The sequence below is a fragment of the Stegostoma tigrinum genome, chromosome 7, assembly GCF_030684315.1.
Source record: "Stegostoma tigrinum isolate sSteTig4 chromosome 7, sSteTig4.hap1, whole genome shotgun sequence".
NCBI lineage: Eukaryota > Metazoa > Chordata > Chondrichthyes > Orectolobiformes > Stegostomatidae > Stegostoma > Stegostoma tigrinum.
Genome location: NC_081360.1, coordinates 32132421 through 32150421, shown reverse-complemented (window position 1 = coordinate 32150421; position 18001 = coordinate 32132421). Strand labels below are relative to the sequence as shown.

Sequence of the window (18001 nt, the reverse complement as noted above, 5' to 3'; positions counted from 1 at the left end):
ACCCCCATCCTAACTCCCCACCTACTCTCACCTTTACTGACTCCATCCCCGCCTCCTTGACCTGTCCGTCTCCTCTCCATCTATCTGCTCCTTTAACCATTTTCCATCTGCCGCCCCCACTTCTCTATTTATTTCAGAATCCTCTTGCCCTCCCCCATTTCTGAAGAAGGGTCCAGACCTGAAACATCGGCTTTCCTGCTCCTCTGATGCTCCTTGGCCTGCTGTGTTCATCCAGCTTTACACATTGTTGTCTCGGATTCTCCAGCATCGGCAGTTCTTACTATCTCTGAACCTTATTTCAGACACTTTCCTCTTTCAACACTTGTGAAACCTCTTACAATCTGTAAAATATTTCTTAATAACTAGTTAAACCTCTGATTTTTTTTTTGTGTATTTATCAATTTTTGTTGCCTTTTTACTACTTTCTAAAGCACTCCCAATCTGTAGGTTTAATATTATCCATTGGAACATTATAGATTTTAAATTTAGTACTATCTTTAACTCCCCTAGCAAGCCACAGATGGAGTATTCTTGTTGAGTATTTGTGTATTTCCTTGAATATTTTGAATTTATTCCTTAAACATTTCCCACTGTTTATTCACACAGGCTTTAGTTTATTTGTCCAACGACCAGCGTTCCCCTTATACCTTTGTAATAGATTCTTATCAGAGACTGGAGTCCCTTTAAAACTTAACATGGAATTCAAATGTATTATGATCACTTTTTCCCTCAGAGATCCTTTAACACAAGTTTACTACTTAACCTGCCTCATTACACAGTACCAAGTCCAATACAGCTTATCCCTGGTTGGTTCCACAATATATTGTACCAGGAAAATATCATGAAAATATTCTTGAAATCTACTCTCCAGACTACCTTTGCCAATTTGATTTTTCCAATCGATATGAAGATTAAGGTGCTTCAGGAATCAACCATAGTTGTCTTTTTCCCCATGTGTCTTCCAAACGCTTAAAAAATAATAGTGGTAGTATCCGTACAATGCAGAAAGATGCCATTAGCCCTATCCAGTTTGCACTGGCCCTCCAAACAGCATCCCACCCAGACCCAGCCCTCCAGCCCATCCCTGTAACAACTACACATCCCTGAACACTATGGGCAATTTAGCATGGTCAATCCACCTAGTTTGCACATCTTTAGACCGTGGAGAGAATCCGAGTACCCTGAGGAAATCCATGCAGACCCGGGGAGAATGTGCAAACTCCACACAGTCACCCAAGACTGGAATTGAACGTAGGTCCCTGGTGCAGTGGCGGGGCAGTGATAACCACTAAGACACCGTGCCACCCTTCAATGGGTGTCTTTCTTTATTGGTGTGCACTGCAATAGAGGAAGACATTCAGCCTGCATAGCCCAGGCCAGATCTTTGAAAGGTCCAGTGAGACTCAGGCCCCTCCACTTGACCTTGCAAGAGAGCAATGAGGAGCTGAGAAGAAAAGGGCAATGTAGGGTTAAGGCCACAGAGGCACAATAGGCGTGTCATTCTGTGTCAAGATGACTTAAACTTGATAAGCTGTCTTGGAGATTCCTTGGCTCTATGGGCTGTCGCTGTGCAAATACGTTTAATGTCAATAAGTGCTTAGTAGTGGCACTCAGTTAGGAGCCATAATTACAGCTGAAAATATAGGTAAATGCATCGAAAAGATTTTTAATGCCAGTACTACAAAACTGAATGATTGTATCATGAATAAGGATTGATTTTAATGCAAAGCTCAGCTGTACCAACAACCAGTAAGAAAGAACTTGCATTTGTATAGCACCTTTCATCAATTCATGGCAGCTCAATTCACTTGACAGACAAGGCAGCATTTTTCAAGTGGAGTTACCGTTGGAATGCAGGAAACTCAATGGCTAATTTGTTCATAGCAAGATCCTACAAACAAGAGAATCATTATAACCAAATCATCTGTTTCTAGGTGCTGGGTAGGCTAATGTGTAAGTGTCACTGGGCGCCTCAAAGGATGGAAGTCTTGTTTTGAATACTCTGTTCCTACCCACTGCAGGTGCTTGCTATGGCACTGAGACACTCCTCTAGTGTGTTCAGGATGCACTTCAAGGAACACAGAATTAAAGTTAAGATTTGATTAATTATCACAATCAAGGAGAATTGAGAAGCCATCGTCCCAGAATATGAAGAACAATTTCTCACACCTTCTCAATAGTGAACAAATCCTGCACTTGATGCTGTGCTTGTTTTAAATAAACTGATGGTCATGTATGAGAAGCTACAGATAAGAGTTTCCCCCTCGGTCTTCACCCAGTGCGCACATTCAGTAGTTAGAGACCTTACCTTTGAAAGATTGACCACAAGAAGGAAAGCTGTTTAAGTAATACTCGCAAGAATATTCCATTCCAATAGGCAATAGCTGTTCCAAATAAGAAAAGGACAATAGATATCATTGGGTAGGCGATTCCTTGCTCATTTATATGATGGCTGTCAATCTCAGGCAACATGAGAATAGACCATGTCTCCTTAAACCAGTCATATCTGTAAGGAAAACATACTCTCAATTATTAAGTAGAAAAAAAATGCTAGAAGTAAGGAATTTAGGAAAAAAGGGTACAAAACAATATTAAGATATTTTCATTAACTTAAATAACAAATTTCAAATGCTTACCTTAAAAGAAAAACTGCCAGATTTACAAATGGAATAACTTTATAGGGCTTTGATGCAGCATTTAAGGCAACATTGAAGTCCAAACAGTGACCTACAAACAACATAATTACATTCTTAAAAAATGCAGAACAACACAGAAATCTAAAAGCTACTCTCAGTAATTCTATGCTTCTCTAATTGGTGCTTATTAAGGGCAGCTCAGAGTGAAACTCATGAATAGTGAATTGACATAAACCTCAAGTTTTATGCTGTTAGCTTAGCTGTAAAAGCCCATGAAAAGACTACAATATGTTGACTAAGGTGTAATCGTATTTTTAGCAGTGTACAAATCACATCATCACTTCTTAACATCCTCACCAGCCAAATAAAATTCCAGTTTTGGGTACACGAAATGTTACCTTTCTCCATGAAATAATTAATGAAAATAACTCCACATACTTGGAAAGTAGTGTTTTAAAATTGAAGTTTGTCATATTTTAGCCTCCACTCCAACCATAATCATTTATTTTGCTGTCTGAAAATTTAAAATTTAAATGTCAAGAAGAATCAGTGCTTTTAATTTTCTGGCTTGCTATGTGTGAAAATACTTAAATAACTTCGATTGTTTACCTTGCATGCTGACACTATTTCTGCCAGATGTCTGGAAATCCTTTTTACTTTAATGTCAGATTTAAACTGTCGTTCAGAAAGAGGAAATCCTTGCCAGATGTCACGAGATTTTTATAGGCAGCTTTCTTCAAGGTAAGTGGCAAGTGCCATTGTCACAACCTCCAGCCCATTATTGAACAAAGGCAAGTAATTCAAATATTGCCATGTTATTGTCAGCATGGCATTACATAGAACGTACATCAGACCAGTCAGTCAAAACTAGCATTAATGCCCCACTCAAGCCTATATTTTTCATGATTTTCCCATTTCTTAGCCTCACAGTTGACAGAGGACTTAGCAAAAGCCATATTACTGTCAGTTTGGTTGCCCACCAGGACACTGATTCTCAGCTCTCTGCATCTTCTATGCAACCAACCATTTTGTCAAAAAACCCTAGTCCCACCATGATAAAAACAACACGCTAATTTTTCCCAAGGTGTGTGTGCTTTACAAGTAGTTTAGTATTATGTTAATCATGAATGGAAATTTGTAGGGCATTAAAAATTGCAATGATTTTCATGAGAATAAATTTTATTGCTAAATTGTTAAAAAAAATTAATTATTAGTGAGAAGCACGTGGTTACATTTTATTGGTAAGCTTATCAATCTTGGGGATCCCTTGTAGATGACCTTCATGTCCCATTGATGGAGGAACACTATGAGACATTAGTGGTATAAACATTATTTCTCCTGGTTCTGCGTTCCTACAGCCGTACTGAGCTAAACAGTCAAGCAATGAAAAAGCAACCCAGAATAGGAAGAACTAATAAAAATATAAATGAAACTCTTCAACTTCTGGCTGAAAGAGGATGAACCAAATCTTAAAAGATAACGCAGCTCGGATATAAGAGTCCTGAACAACTGACAAATTTGTGTCATAATCGCACATTTAAAATACGTATACTTTCCCTTCAAGTATTCCTCTTTCAAACCTCGGGCACTCTTTTGTCCACTAAAGAGGCTGACTTCCTGTTCACTATGTTTCAAGAAAGCAGGGCTGCTTAGGTCTTGGGTTTCTAGACAGTTATTCGGAACTAGGTGTGCCAAACAGAGTTGATTACATAGACTTGAGTCTCAGTATTCTGTTTCAGAATTAAGCAATTTATTACTAAAGTGAACAGGATATAGACTCTGTCCTTCTCTGCTCCAAGTACACTGCCCTCTCATACAACAGCAAAATACTGCAGACAATGTGTGTTTCTCTGTGTATGTCTCTCTCTCGTTCTCCCCCCAACCCCGCAGTGTCTCTCTCCCTCAGCGTAAATATCACCGTTTCCTAACTGCTATCAGTTGTGTCACCGGACTCGAAACATTAACTCTGTTTTCTCCCCACAGACGCTGCTAGACTTGCCGGTTTTCTCCAGCAATTTCTATTTTTATTATTGTACAGGTATTTTTTTTTACCTTCAGAGTAAAGATGGATTAATTGTCTTCCAAATGCTAACAGAATGTTCACAACAACATACATAGGCAGGTGTACACCATGGAATCTGATCAGCTGGAAAAAGAAAGTAACAATTCACTTAATATGCTTGTTCAAAAGTATATGTGAGCACAGAAGCCGCAGGTGAACAATTAACAAGTGCAAAATGAACAGACACACTGCCCTTACATACACAGCTTTAGTAAATGGCTAGATAACCAGAACATAGCCGATTAGATATTTGTTTGTTATGTTTAAGGTTCGACTAACCACAATCTGTATTTAGAAAATACCTAACAAAATAAAACACCCCACGGTGCTTTCATGGGAGAAGAATAAATTAAATTTTGACATTGAGACACATAAGGCAATATGAGAGCACTTGACCAAAAAACACTGTGAAAGAGACAGGTTTTAAAGAGCATCTTAAAGGAAGAAAGGAGGGTAGAGACTTGGACAAGTTTAGAGAGCAAGTTTAAGGGTTTGGAGCCCATGCAGTTGAAGTTATGGCCACCAATGGTCAAACAATTAAAACTGTACGGCCAAAATTAGATGAATGTATATTCATCCTGTAGAGTCATGAGGCTGGAGGAGTCCATAGACATGGATTTAAAAGCAAGAATGAGGCGGTTTCAAAATTTAATCATAACAATATCTCAAGCTTGTGCAGGATAGTGAGCAGTGGGATAATGGGTGAATGGGACCTGGTACAAGTGACAGCATGGGAAGCAAAATATTAGATCACCATTTCAGAAGTTAAGGTAACAAAGGTGTGGATGAGGGGTTTAGTAGCAGAAAGGCTGAAGGAGTGGTAGATTCAGGCAAATGTTACAGAGGTAGAAATAGGCAATCTTCATGATGATGCAAATGTTTGACAAGAAGTTCATCTCGGGCTCAAATTTGAGATCAAAGTTGTAAACAGTCTGGTTCACACTCAGACAGTTGCCAGAGAGACGGAGTTTATAGTGGGCCCAAAGTCAATGTATTTAGTTTTCCCATAACTTAACTGATGGGAATTTCTGTTTATTTAGTGCTGCATATTGGATAAACAGTTTGTTATTTTTAATAACAGTGGGGGAGTCAATCAAGGTGGTAGCAAGGATTTGCTAGCTGTCAGTTATGTATATGTGAAAACTGTTTGTGGATACCATCAAGGGGTAATATACAGGTGTGAAATGGGAGGGACCCCACTGTTAATAGTGTAGGAGCAAGAAAATAAGTCAATGTAAGCATATATTCTGCCTGTAATTAGGTAAGAATGGAAAAAGCTAAATACAGTTCAAAAAACTGTAAAATATGAGGAAGGATAATTTGTCACAGTCAAACAGGACATCATTTGTGACTTTAATAGGTCATTTTTGATCTCATGACAAAGTGGAAATCAGAGAGATTCAAAATGGAGTTTCTGGAAGAAAAGCAAGGATTTGGGAACCATCAACACATTCAATTACCTGGTAAAGAAAAGGCTGGAGTTGGGAGGTAGTGTAGAACTTTGAAGATTATGGGATCAAGGGGTGCTTTTTTTGTAAGAGGGACAGGGTGACCCCAACAGTTTTAAAGGAGTTAGGAACAAGACCTGAAGCACAATTAATAATATTAACTAGCATGGGGGCGAGCTGAAGGATGCTGGATGGACGGTTATTTACTAAAAATGAGGACAAGGAAGCAGGATATAGATCACACACATGATGAACTCAGAAAAGAAATCAGGCAGTTTTGGAGCAAAATATGATGAATATTTAGTTTAAGGACAGTGGTCAAAGCAATCAACTGAATGGTGTCAATGTTAATGAAGAAAACTATGAACTTCTTAGATATTTTCTAACCACCTGTTCAGTGATGTATTACGTAACTCTGGAGAAGGCGGGACTCGAAAACAGACCTCCTGGCTCAGAGGTAGGGACATTCCACTGCTCCAGAAGAGTCTTAAATTCTCACCCCCTAATTCTGAGACTGTGCTCTCTGGTCCCAGACTCTCCCATGAGGCGCAATATCCCCTCAGCATTTACCTTGTTAAGCCCATTAAGAATCCGGTATTTTTCAATGAGTTCACTTTTAATTCTTCTAAATTTACCATGGCTAATTCACCAACCTGCAAATCTTTGGACTCTGGGAGGTAACCAGAGCACCTGGAGGAAACCCGTGCAGACACGGAGAACGCACAAACTCCACACAGTTACCTGAGGCTGGGATCGAAACCGGGTTCCTGACACTGTGAGGCAGCAATGCAAACCACTGAGCACCGTGCCACCTCTGCCTACATGGGTTTTATGAGAGCTCCGCTTTCCTCCCACAGTCCAAAGATGTGCAGATTAAGTGGATTGGCCACACTAAATTGCCCGTAGAAGTTCAAGAAGCCCTTACTGTCAGTTTTTGTGTTTCTTCGTAGTTTACCCTCATTGTTTATTTTCTCTTTCTTTCTGATCTTTTTAGTCCTCCTTTGCTGGATTCTGACTTTATCCCAGTCTTCAGGACTATCACTGACTTTTATCTCCTTATATGTTTTTTCTTCAATGTTTATACTTTCCTTAACTTCCCTGGTTAACCACAGTTGATTTATCCCTCTCTTAGAATCTTTCCTCTTTACCAGGATATATTTTTGCTGAGATTCCTGAACCACCTTCTAACAAGTTTGCTACTGCTGGCTTCCTGTCTTTCCTGCTAATATAGCTGCCCTGTCCACTTTAGCTAACACTGTCCTAATTTCATTGCAATTCCCTACATTTAAGTTAAACACGGTTATTTCTCAATCTCAAACAGGATACTAAATTTGATCACATATGATCATTACCTCCTCAGGGATCTCTTAGTCAGGTCACTTATTAGACCCTATCACCTCACTACCTATTAGCTGCACCAAGATAGCCTGTTCCCTGGTTGGCAACATGAGACATTTCTCCAGGAAACTATCCCTAATGCATTGTATGAATTTATTGCTTTAGCATTTCCCTCCAAACCTGATAGAACCAATCAACAAGATTAAACACGATTAATTATTGCTCTTTCCTTCCAAATCAATTATTTATTGGTTTATACCAGTTCTTAGTGTGGCTACTACACTACTCCTACCGATGTCTTTGTTCTCTTGTTTTCTTTTAACATTCCCCCCTGAATGGACTCTCTGTCATCTGAGCCTAGATCATCTCTCACAACTGTCCTCATTTAATCTCTTCTTAACTGTGCCACCTGAACACCTTTTTCTTCCATCCTGTCTACCCAAAAGGTCAAATATCCCTGAATGCTTCTAATCAAAAAAGTGGAGGTGAGGATCATCGACAGAAAATCACAATGCCAGAATATTCTGAAGGCAAAAAGGTTACATAGTAGGGGTTTTAAAAAAGTTGTAAAATAGATTTTCTCCAGGGATGCACACAGGAAGTAGTAGATTGGAAGTGGAAGAGGGATGTGGGTGAAAAGCGATAAAAGGAAGTGACTGCAATATGAGGCACTGGTGAGACCAAACCTAGGATGATGTTTGCAGTTTTGGTCTCCTTATCTGAGGAAGAATCTTCTTGCTATAGAGAGTGTAGGGTGAAGGTTTACTAAATTGATTCCTGTGATGGCAGGATTGACATAAGAGGAGAGATTGAGTTGGTTAGAATTGTATTCACCGCAGATTAGAAGAGCTAGGGGCAAGGGCGGGGGGGGGGGGGGGGGGGGGGGGCGCGGGGCGGTGGATTCACACAGAAACCTCTAAAATTATGTCACAGGATTGTACAGATTAGATGCAGGAAGGATATCCCCACTGGTGGGGTATTCCATAACCAGAGGCCATAGTTTAAGGTAAAGAGGTAATCCTTTTAGGACTGGGATGGGGAGAATTTCTTCACCAAGACAGTGGTGATCCTGCGGAATTCAATTGAGCTTGATGATCAGCGTGATCATAATCAGTAGTGGAACAAGTTTGAGACGATGAATGGCCAATGGTTAAAAAACATGGAAGAACTGTGGATGCTGTAAATCAGAAACAAAAACAGAACTTGCTAAAAAGCTCAGATAACAGGGTGTACAGCTGGATGAACACAGCAGGCCAAGCAGCATCAGAGGAGCAGGACGGCTGACTTTTTGGGCCTAGACCATTCTTCTATAAAGCTCAGCAGGTCTGGCAACATTTGTGGAAAGAAATCAGAGTTAACATTATGGGTCAAGTCATCCTTCCATTCTGAGCCTTTTGAGCAATTCCTGTTTATGTGACACAAAAAAAATGATTGGAGTAGCTAGGTCACATAAAATGGCAAGATTAAGAAGGTGGCTTTGAATATGGGTTAAGGAGTTTAAAATAGAAGGAGACACTCAGGGAGAGGACTGTGAATGCAGAACAGAGAGCTTGATGAGTTGAGACGTAGGTTGATGTCTTTGTGGATGAGATGTTGCACTGTGTAGTGGCTGAGGGAGGAAAGCAGCCAAGTACCAAACGTACATTTCAACAAGGGTTTTGAAAGCTGTCAAACTCTTTATCCCAATAAGCTCGTTGTCTCCAATTAAATCTCAGGAAGATTAATGATCAAGCCTTAACATAGATTAAATGCTAAGAAAATGTTCACGGCAATCATGCAAATACTTGACAGATAATTGTAACGATTGTGAAACCATTTGTTTCCTAAAAAAAACTTCTTCAGTGACTTAGTAAAACATAGTTCATGACCATGTTAGATATTTTCTTATTGCAGCATTTCAATATATATCCAAAATTAGACAATCCATCCTCCATGCACTTAAAAATAAGAGCCAAGAGCAAAAAAATAGTAATTGGCAAGAAGAATAAGTTCACAAAACTTAGAAATTAAGTCATGCATTTTTTGAAACTGACCATCACAGAAAAAAAGATGTCGTCAAAGCTGTCAGTCTTGCTGTTATAAGCACAGATGCAAGAATGTCACAATTCAAACTATCAGAATTTACATGACAGGAGAAAAGACTGCTGATTGGTTGGCATGTCAACTCTGACTGGCTGAGGCAGTACCATGAACAAAACACAAAACTATGGTCAGCCCCACAAGTTGCTGGCTAACTCAAAACAGACAAAAAACTTGAACAGAGATAGTAGGAACTGCAGATGCTGCAGAATTGGAGATAACAAGGTGTAGAGCTGGATGAACACAGCAGGCCACGCAGCATCAGAGGAGCAGGAAGGCTGACGTTTTGGGCCTGAAGACGGGTCTAGGCCCAAAACGTCATCCTTCCTGTTCCTCTGATGCTGCTTGGCCAGCTGTGTTCATCCAGCTCTACACCTTGTTATCTAAAAAAACTTGAACACATTCCTTTTGTTCACAGACATCAGATCCCTGTGTACAAATACATGTAGTAAAAAGGGTAAATGAGCCATGCTATGAGTTCCACTGGTTGTTTTAAATAGGGTTGTTAGTGTAGGTGAATGTGAGTATGCGAATAGAAACAGCTGTCCTGAATTGGCAAAAAGCACAAAGCAAACACTTAAATTGCTAAATTAACACTGAAAAGTTGCTTTGAACCAGTGTCTTGAACTTATCACCTACCTGAAATTTAAGCAGTTAAAGTAATGGCAACAGCAAGAACAGAAGAAGAAAACTGCAACTTCTGATGAAAAACCATAGATAAAGAAAAAATAAATCAAAGAAACTGTATCTACATAGAGTCTTTCACACTTTCCTGATGCCCTAAAGCACGTTATAGCCAATTTCAAGCTACTGTTCCATGTCAGAAATGTGGCAGCCAATTTGTGTAGACAAAGGGCTAACCGATAGGTACAAAATAAGATAACAAAGTGTGAAGCTGGATGAACACAGCAAGCCCAGCAGCATCTCAAGAGCACAAAAGCTGACGTTTCGGGCCTAGACCCTTCATCTCTTTTGAAGGGTCTAGGCCCGAAATGTCAGCTTTTGTCCTCCTGAGATGCTGCTGGACTTGCTGTGTTCATCCAGCTTCACACTTTGTTATCTAGGTACAAAATAAGTACCAGCGAATCTGTTTTAGGAATGATTGTTGGGGATAACTTGCGGCAAAGCAACAAACCGAAGACCTCTGCTCTTGCTGAAAATACTGCTACAAAATCTGTCATATTCCATTGAGTAGCAGAGTCTAACAACTTGTTCAAAAGGGCACATTGGACTTGAAAAAGCAACTTGTAAAATCCTGGTGGGGATCATTACACTGAATGGGTGAGAGAGCTGGACCTTGAACGAGGCTGATGAGAAGTGGATTGTAGGTAATGTGGCTTTGGCAAAGTCTTTATAATCAGCTGACTGGAGTGAAGAACGGTGGAAGGAATTACAGTGGTGTGCAAAATTGTAGTGAATAAAGAAAAGCCTACAGTCCCTCGTGGACGATGTTCAATTGTGGTTGTCAAAGAACAATATCTCCACAACAGTGCAGCATTCTCTTGCTAATCAGCTGCAGTGCCTGTCTAGACTCTGTACTCTCCAGGACATGAACCCACAACTTTCTGGCTCAAATGTGAGAGTTCTATTATTGAGCAGAGTCTGACTCACATGAAGTACTTCTTGGATTAAGGCTGGAATGAGACTCTCCAGAAGTTTTCAGAATAGTTGTTTAATGATTTCTAAATACAAAAATGTCCAGTGAAACTGTGGGACTGTCAACAGAATTTTAGGGAAAGAGGGAGCAGAGTATAAGGAGTCCATTTTGTAATTTGAGTAAATGGTTTCCTTTGCTTGGAATTACAGAATCCCTACGGTGTGGAAGCAGGCCATTTGGCTCACTGAATCCATACCAACCCTCCTAACAGTAATTCACCCAGACCCACCCCATGCCTTTAACCCTGAATTTCCTATTGCTAATCCATCTAGCCTGCACATCCCAGTACACTATGGGCAATTTAGCACGGCCAATCCACCTAACCTGCACATGTGGGACTGTGGGAGGAAACTGGAGCACCTGGAGGAAACCCATGCAGACACAGGAAGAATGTGTAAACTCCACACAGAGTCACCTGAGGGTAGAATCAAACATGGGTCCCTGGGTCTGTGAGGCAGTAGTGCTAACTTGTTTATAAGCTCAGTAAAGAGGGTTTTGTTGGAGCTGCAGTGATGCAATGTTTTATACTGATGGGCCTTAGTCCAGATGTCACGATGACATACGGCGAAACTCAGATCATTACCTAAAACCTCTTTTCATTACCTAAAACCTCTTTTCATTGCCCCTCCCAGGAGTTAATGTTGTTTATAGCTGATGATAAAGGCATTTCTACAGCCAAGAAATCTGAGAATAAATTTCTCAAAATAAATACATTCTTTATCTATATTTATCTGACTTGGATTAATGTCAAGGTATTCAGAGAGGCAAATTTGAAATAAAAAAGGAAAATCTAACAACTAGGCTTCCCGCTGGAGCTGTATTTTGTCAGAGTATGTGAATATTTCACATAATAGGCAGCTCTGGTGCGGGTAACAATCTAAAATGTTCACAAATACAGTACTGCCCCCTTTTTTCCTTACAGTATGTGGACTCTCCGACACCACCTCCTACTGCCCCCTCGATCATGACCCCACACCCGAGCACCAAATCATCATCTCCAACACCATTCACGACGTCATCACCTCAGGGGACCTCCCACCCACAGCCTCCAACCTCATTGTTCCCCAACCCCGCACAGCCCGTTTCTATCTCCTTCCCAAAAACCACAAACCTGCCTGCCCTGGTCGACCCATCGACTCAGCCTGCTCCTGCCCCACCGAACTCATCTCCACCTATCTGGACTCCACTTTCTCCCCTTTGGTCCAGGAACTCCCCACCTACGTCCGTGACACCACCCACGCCCTCCACCTCCTCCAGGACTTCCAATTCCCTGGCGCCCAACACCTCATATTCACCATGGACGTCCAGTCCCTGTACACCTGCATTCCGCATGGAGATGGCCTGAAGGCCCTCCGCTTCTTCCTGTCCCACAGGCCCGACCAGTCCCCCTCCACCGACACTCTCATCCGCCTAGCTGAACTCGTCCTCACCCTCAACAACTTCTCTTTTGACTCCTGCCACTTCCTACAGACTAAGGGGGTGGCCACGGGCACCCGCATGGGCCCCAGCTATGCCTGCCTCTTTGTAGGTTACGTGGAACAGTCCCTCTTCCACACCTACACAGGCTCCAAACCCCACCTCTTCCTCCGGTACATTGATGACTGTATCAGCGCCGCCTCTTGCTCCCCAGAGGAGCTCGAACAGTTCATCCACTTCACCAACACCTTCCACCCCAACCTTCAGTTCACCTGGGCCATCTCCAGCACATCCCTCACCTTCCTGGACCTCTCAGTCTCCATCTCAGGCAACCAGCTTGTAACTGATGTCCATTTCAAGCCCACCGACTCCCACAGCTACCTAGAATACACCTCCTCCTACCCACCCTCCTGCAAAAATTCCATCCCCTATTCCCAATTCCTCCGCCTCCGCCCCCACGATAAGACATTCCACTCCCGCACATCCCAGATGTCCAAGTTCTTCAAGGACCGCAACTTTCCCCCCACGGTGATCGAGAACGCCCTTGACCGCGTCTCCCGTATTTCCCGCAACACATCCCTCACACCCCGCCCCCGCCACAACCGCCCTAAGAGGATCCCCCTCGTTCTCACACACCACCCTACCAACCTCCGGAGACAACGCATCATCCTCCGACACTTTCGCCATTTACAATCCAACCCCACCACCCAAGACATTTTTCCATCCCCACCCCTATCTGCTTTCCGGAGAGACCACTCTCTCCGTGACTCCCTTGTTCGCTCCACACTGCCCTCCAACCCCACCACACCCGGCACCTTCCCCTGCAACCGCAGGAAATGCTACACTTGTCCCCACACTTCCTCCCTCACCCCTATCCCAGGCCCCAAGATGACATTCCACATTAAGCAGAGGTTCACCTGCACATCTGCCAATGTGGTATACTGCATCCACTGTACCCGGTGTGGCTTCCTCTACATTGGGGAAACCAAGCGGAGGCTTGAAGACCGCTTTGCAGAACACCTCCGCTCAGTTCGCAACAAACAACTGCACCTCCCAGTCGCAAACCACTTCCACTCCCCCTCCCATTCTCTAGATGACATGTCCATCATGGGCCTCCTGCACTGCCACAATGATGCCACCCGAAGGTTGCAGGAACAGCAACTCATATTCCGCCTGGGAACCCTGCAGCCTAATGGTATCAATGTGGACTTCACCAGTTTCAAAATCTCCCCTTCCCCTACTGCATCCCTAAACCAGCCCAGTTCGTCCCCTCCCCCCACTGCACCACACAACCAGCCCAACTCTTCCCCCCCCCACCCACTGCATCCCAAAACTAGTCCAACCTGTCTCTGCCTCCCTAACCGGTTCTTCCTCTCACCCATCCATTCCTCCCACCCCAAGCCGCACCCCCATCTACCTACTAACCTCATCCCACCTCCTTGACCTGTCCGTCTTCCCTGGGCTGACCTATCCCCTCCCTACCTATCTTCTTTTCTCTCCATCTTCGGTCCGCCTCCCCCTCTCTCCCTATTTATTGCAGTTCCCTCCCCCCATCCCCCTCTCTGATGAAGGGTCTAGGCCCGAAACGTCAGCTTTTGTGCTCCTGAGATGCTGCTGGGCCTGCTGTGTTCATCCAGCCTCACATTTTATTATCTTGGAATTCTCCAGCATCTGCAGTTCCCATTATCTATGATGAGAAAGGGATACTGATTTACATCACGATGCAATCGTAGATGGTCCTGTTAGTGATGTGGACACAGCAGTAGGCAGATCATGGAAGCAGCAAGATTGTGAGGGCAGTTGTGATGCGCATAAAATAATTTCTCTATTGGCAGAGGTGGAGGGATGGCAAGAGAGCATAAATTTGTCTGGAATTACTTAAAGGAAGGTGAAAAGCTTAAAATCAACAAGCTTGAGAAACAAAATAAAACAAGGAAAATAACTTGTAGAAGGCAGTCAGGATTTGGGAAGAGGAACAAGAAAGATTCTTAAGGATACGACATGTGTGACACTTTCCCAGATGATCACACCTAGTATCTTGTATTATCTGCTACTTCCACCGGTATGTAGTACAGGCTAAGGGCTGTACAATGTTCACTGCCATCAATCTTCCTCGGTCTTCAATTTGTCTTGGCCTGTCAAGTGTCAATGATATAGATGCACCACCTAAGAGAACTGGCACTGAGCAGAAACACTGTCCTTGGATCACACGATGATTTACTGCATTATTAAATAACTTCTTTGATTTTAGTTTCCAACCTAGTTTCAGAAGTAAGCAGTGATGAGCGAGGGATACTGAGTATATCAGGAAGCAATCATGGATTGCCCTGTCAGTGATCTGGACACAGCAGCATACAGATCATAAACAGAAAATGTTATAACTACATTTGGTCACGCATAGTTACCAGGATCCTCCACAGCTGAAACAAATGCATCTGCTCCCTGTGAAAGGTAGGGTAGAATTCCCCATTGCCATTCACAGACTTTGTGTGACATCAGTAGGATGGGTGGAGCTAATGTTAACATGAACATTGATTCCTCCAGAACCATTACTTTAAACAACATTATGTTCTATTAGGTTCTCAACATTTTTCAAATTTCTTGCTAATATCCAAATTAACCTGTAGTTCTCGAATAGGCAGAGGAACACACAAATTAGGGACAGGAGTAGGCCATTAGACCCCTTGAACCTCTTTTAAAAATTGACTCACTCACGAGATGTGGCTGTCACTGGCTAGCCAACACTTCCTGCCTGTTCCTGGTAGCTGCTCTGTCATTCAATTAGATCATGACTGACCTGATTAGGCTACATGTCCCTCCCACCATTGAAAGAATTTCATCTCCTTGCTTATCAAGAATCTATCAATATCTGTCTTAAAACTATTAAAAGATTCCAATTTCCTTGCCTTTTGAGGCAGAGAATTCATAGGTAGAATGGAGGTTTAGAATTGATATCTGCAAAAGAAAACTAATTTAAAAACCTTAAGAGCAAGACATTAGTAAGCATGGATATATTTAAACTTACGCTTTCTTTGAAATGACATACACATGCTTTGTTTAGAATATCCTAATATTGTATTCTATCTTTAAGAAATGCGACTGCTGTAACTTCTTTACACGCATTCAATATCTGAACAATCCCGGCCCCGAAACACGTAAATGATCTATTGTTATGAACAGTTGAACCTTTCAAAACAAATGCTGTTTAAGATTTATCAACACTTACAATCTCATTATGAAGGTGGTTTCAATCATCAGCAACAGCATAAAGCACAGAATGTTCTGAACTGGCAATGTTTAATTTTTCCACACAAACAATAGTGAAAATCTACTACTTTTACCTTCAAAAAGGATGTGGATGTTTGCTCAATTAAAACTTTTAAGTCTGAAGTCAGTAGGCTTTTGCCAGGTGTTAAAAAATGCATATCAAAAACAGTTAACAGAGAATGAAATGAAGATCTGATAAGTCATGGGTTACTTGTTGGAACAGACACAAAGTGCGAATATGCCTACTCATGTTCCTGATAGCTTCAGGAGTTCAGGTTCTGTTGTTGTGCATTAATTTTACAATCTGCCATCTGAAAAACAAGTACACTACTCCTTTTCATTATTAATATTAAAATATGGCTTCTTTTTACCATGAGCTTGATGCTCATGACAGAACAGTTCAGGCATGTCTCAAATCTTCAAACTCCATTGTCCGTTCGATGGTAATATTTTTGATTCAGGTTATCAGGAAGTCTAAGGGCGATTGTCGATGTGGGAGATACATGAGGGGAATGTGACAGCAATGTTCTAGCAAAGGCGATATTGCCACAGATTCATATTAGGATCTCATCAGGATCTGCCTCATGACTACATCAATATGGTTAATCGATCACCAAATCTAACTGACGCTAACTCAAGGGTATGGAGCAACAATCATATCATCTGCGGTTTCACAGAATCTCCAATGAAAGCTGAAGTGGAAATCATTGTATTTTGTTGTTATTCTGCTATGGTGCATACAATATATAACTGGGATTATTGCTCTTCATGTGCTCTGAAATAAGCGATCTGACAAAAACTAATCACTGTAAAAATACAGCCATTGAAGAAATAGGGGCATGAATGGAACATTTCACCCCATAAATACTCCGCCATTCCATCAAATCATAGCTGATCTGATTGTGTCCTAATTCTACTTTCATTCCTGCTGTCCCCATGTCCCATAATCCTGGGCTTCTCTGTTGATCAAACATCTGCCAAACTCAGCTTCCACTGCCCTCTGGGGAATAGGATTCCAAAGATTAATGAGTGTGAGAAGAAATTACTGCTTGTATCCATGTGAAAAAGGAGATGTACTTTTAAACTGTGTTCCTAGCTCGAAGTTCCCCTGAGGAGGAAACAATCTCCCAACATCTGCATTTTCAAGCATCCTCAGACTGCTTTATGTTACGATATGATCACCTTTCATTGTTTCAAATTCTATGAAGTAGAGATAGGTTCAAGCTGCTCAAAAGACAACCTTTTCATCTTAGGGGCCTGCCTAGTGAACCTTCTCTGAACTGCTTCCAATGCAAATGTAACCTTTTTAAGCAAGAAGTAGAATGTATACAGTACTCCTGGTATTGTCTCACCAATGTCCTGTACTGCTCTAAGAAGAATTCCCAACTATTCCCCCCTCAATATAGGTTAATATTCTATTTGTCATCCTAATTATTTGCTGCAACTGCATGATGTTATGATCATGGCTAATGCTATGACTCAAAAAGTCTGACCCTAAACTGAAAACTAGCTTGATAGATCATGTTTTGTTTTGTTTTTAAAGAGTCTTTCAGTAAAACACAAGCATGCAATGCAGCAGATTTGGTTTTAACAATAAAACAGAAGTTTATTATGCAGAAGAACAGACAGAATAAATCAAACTATTTACAAATATGTTTAAAGATTTCTATATGCATGGCAAAAATATAATCATATTATTCCCAACAGGATCCCATTATAGCAGTAGCTCACCATCTTTTCAGCATCAAGGTATACTTCAATGAGGCAAACAATTCCATGGCATAGCTACTTTGTTTCTGGTATAAGAAGTCTAGCATGTGTACATGTGGAGGCTTGCGCAGCCACAGTGGATAGGGCACCAGGTGTCAGCCAATATTATCTTCAACAACAGACACTGAGGCTCCAGAGGAGATATGAAACATGGATGTGACCTCAACATGCAACTCAAGTGGCAGTGCTTCCCAAAATTTTCAAGAATACTTCTCACTTGGTATGCCATGATACATTGGTTGAAGAACCCTATTACAGTACACACCACCAGACAGAGTTCTGTTCTCTATCTCACATAGGATTTGACTTAATTATGGTTTCAATTCTC

The 18001-nt window shown here is 41.7% G+C and overlaps 1 protein-coding gene across 4 annotated transcripts in view; it reads right to left on the bottom strand.

The window, feature by feature from the left end:
* Positions 1–18001, bottom strand: part of pgap1 (post-GPI attachment to proteins inositol deacylase 1) — a 129741-nt gene that overhangs the window by 22202 nt on the left and 89538 nt on the right. For all 4 annotated transcript variants that reach the window (XR_007247896.2, XM_048534035.2, XM_048534033.2 and 1 more), the window contains 3 exons: positions 4689–4782; positions 2637–2727; positions 2309–2506 (listed from right to left, as the gene is read on the bottom strand). Coding sequence is in view for 3 of the 4 variants with exons in the window: in XM_048534035.2 (XP_048389992.1) it covers positions 2309–2506; positions 2637–2727; positions 4689–4782 (383 nt within the window). In the remaining variant the exon portion in view is untranslated. The remainder of the gene's footprint in view (positions 1–2308; positions 2507–2636; positions 2728–4688; positions 4783–18001) is intronic.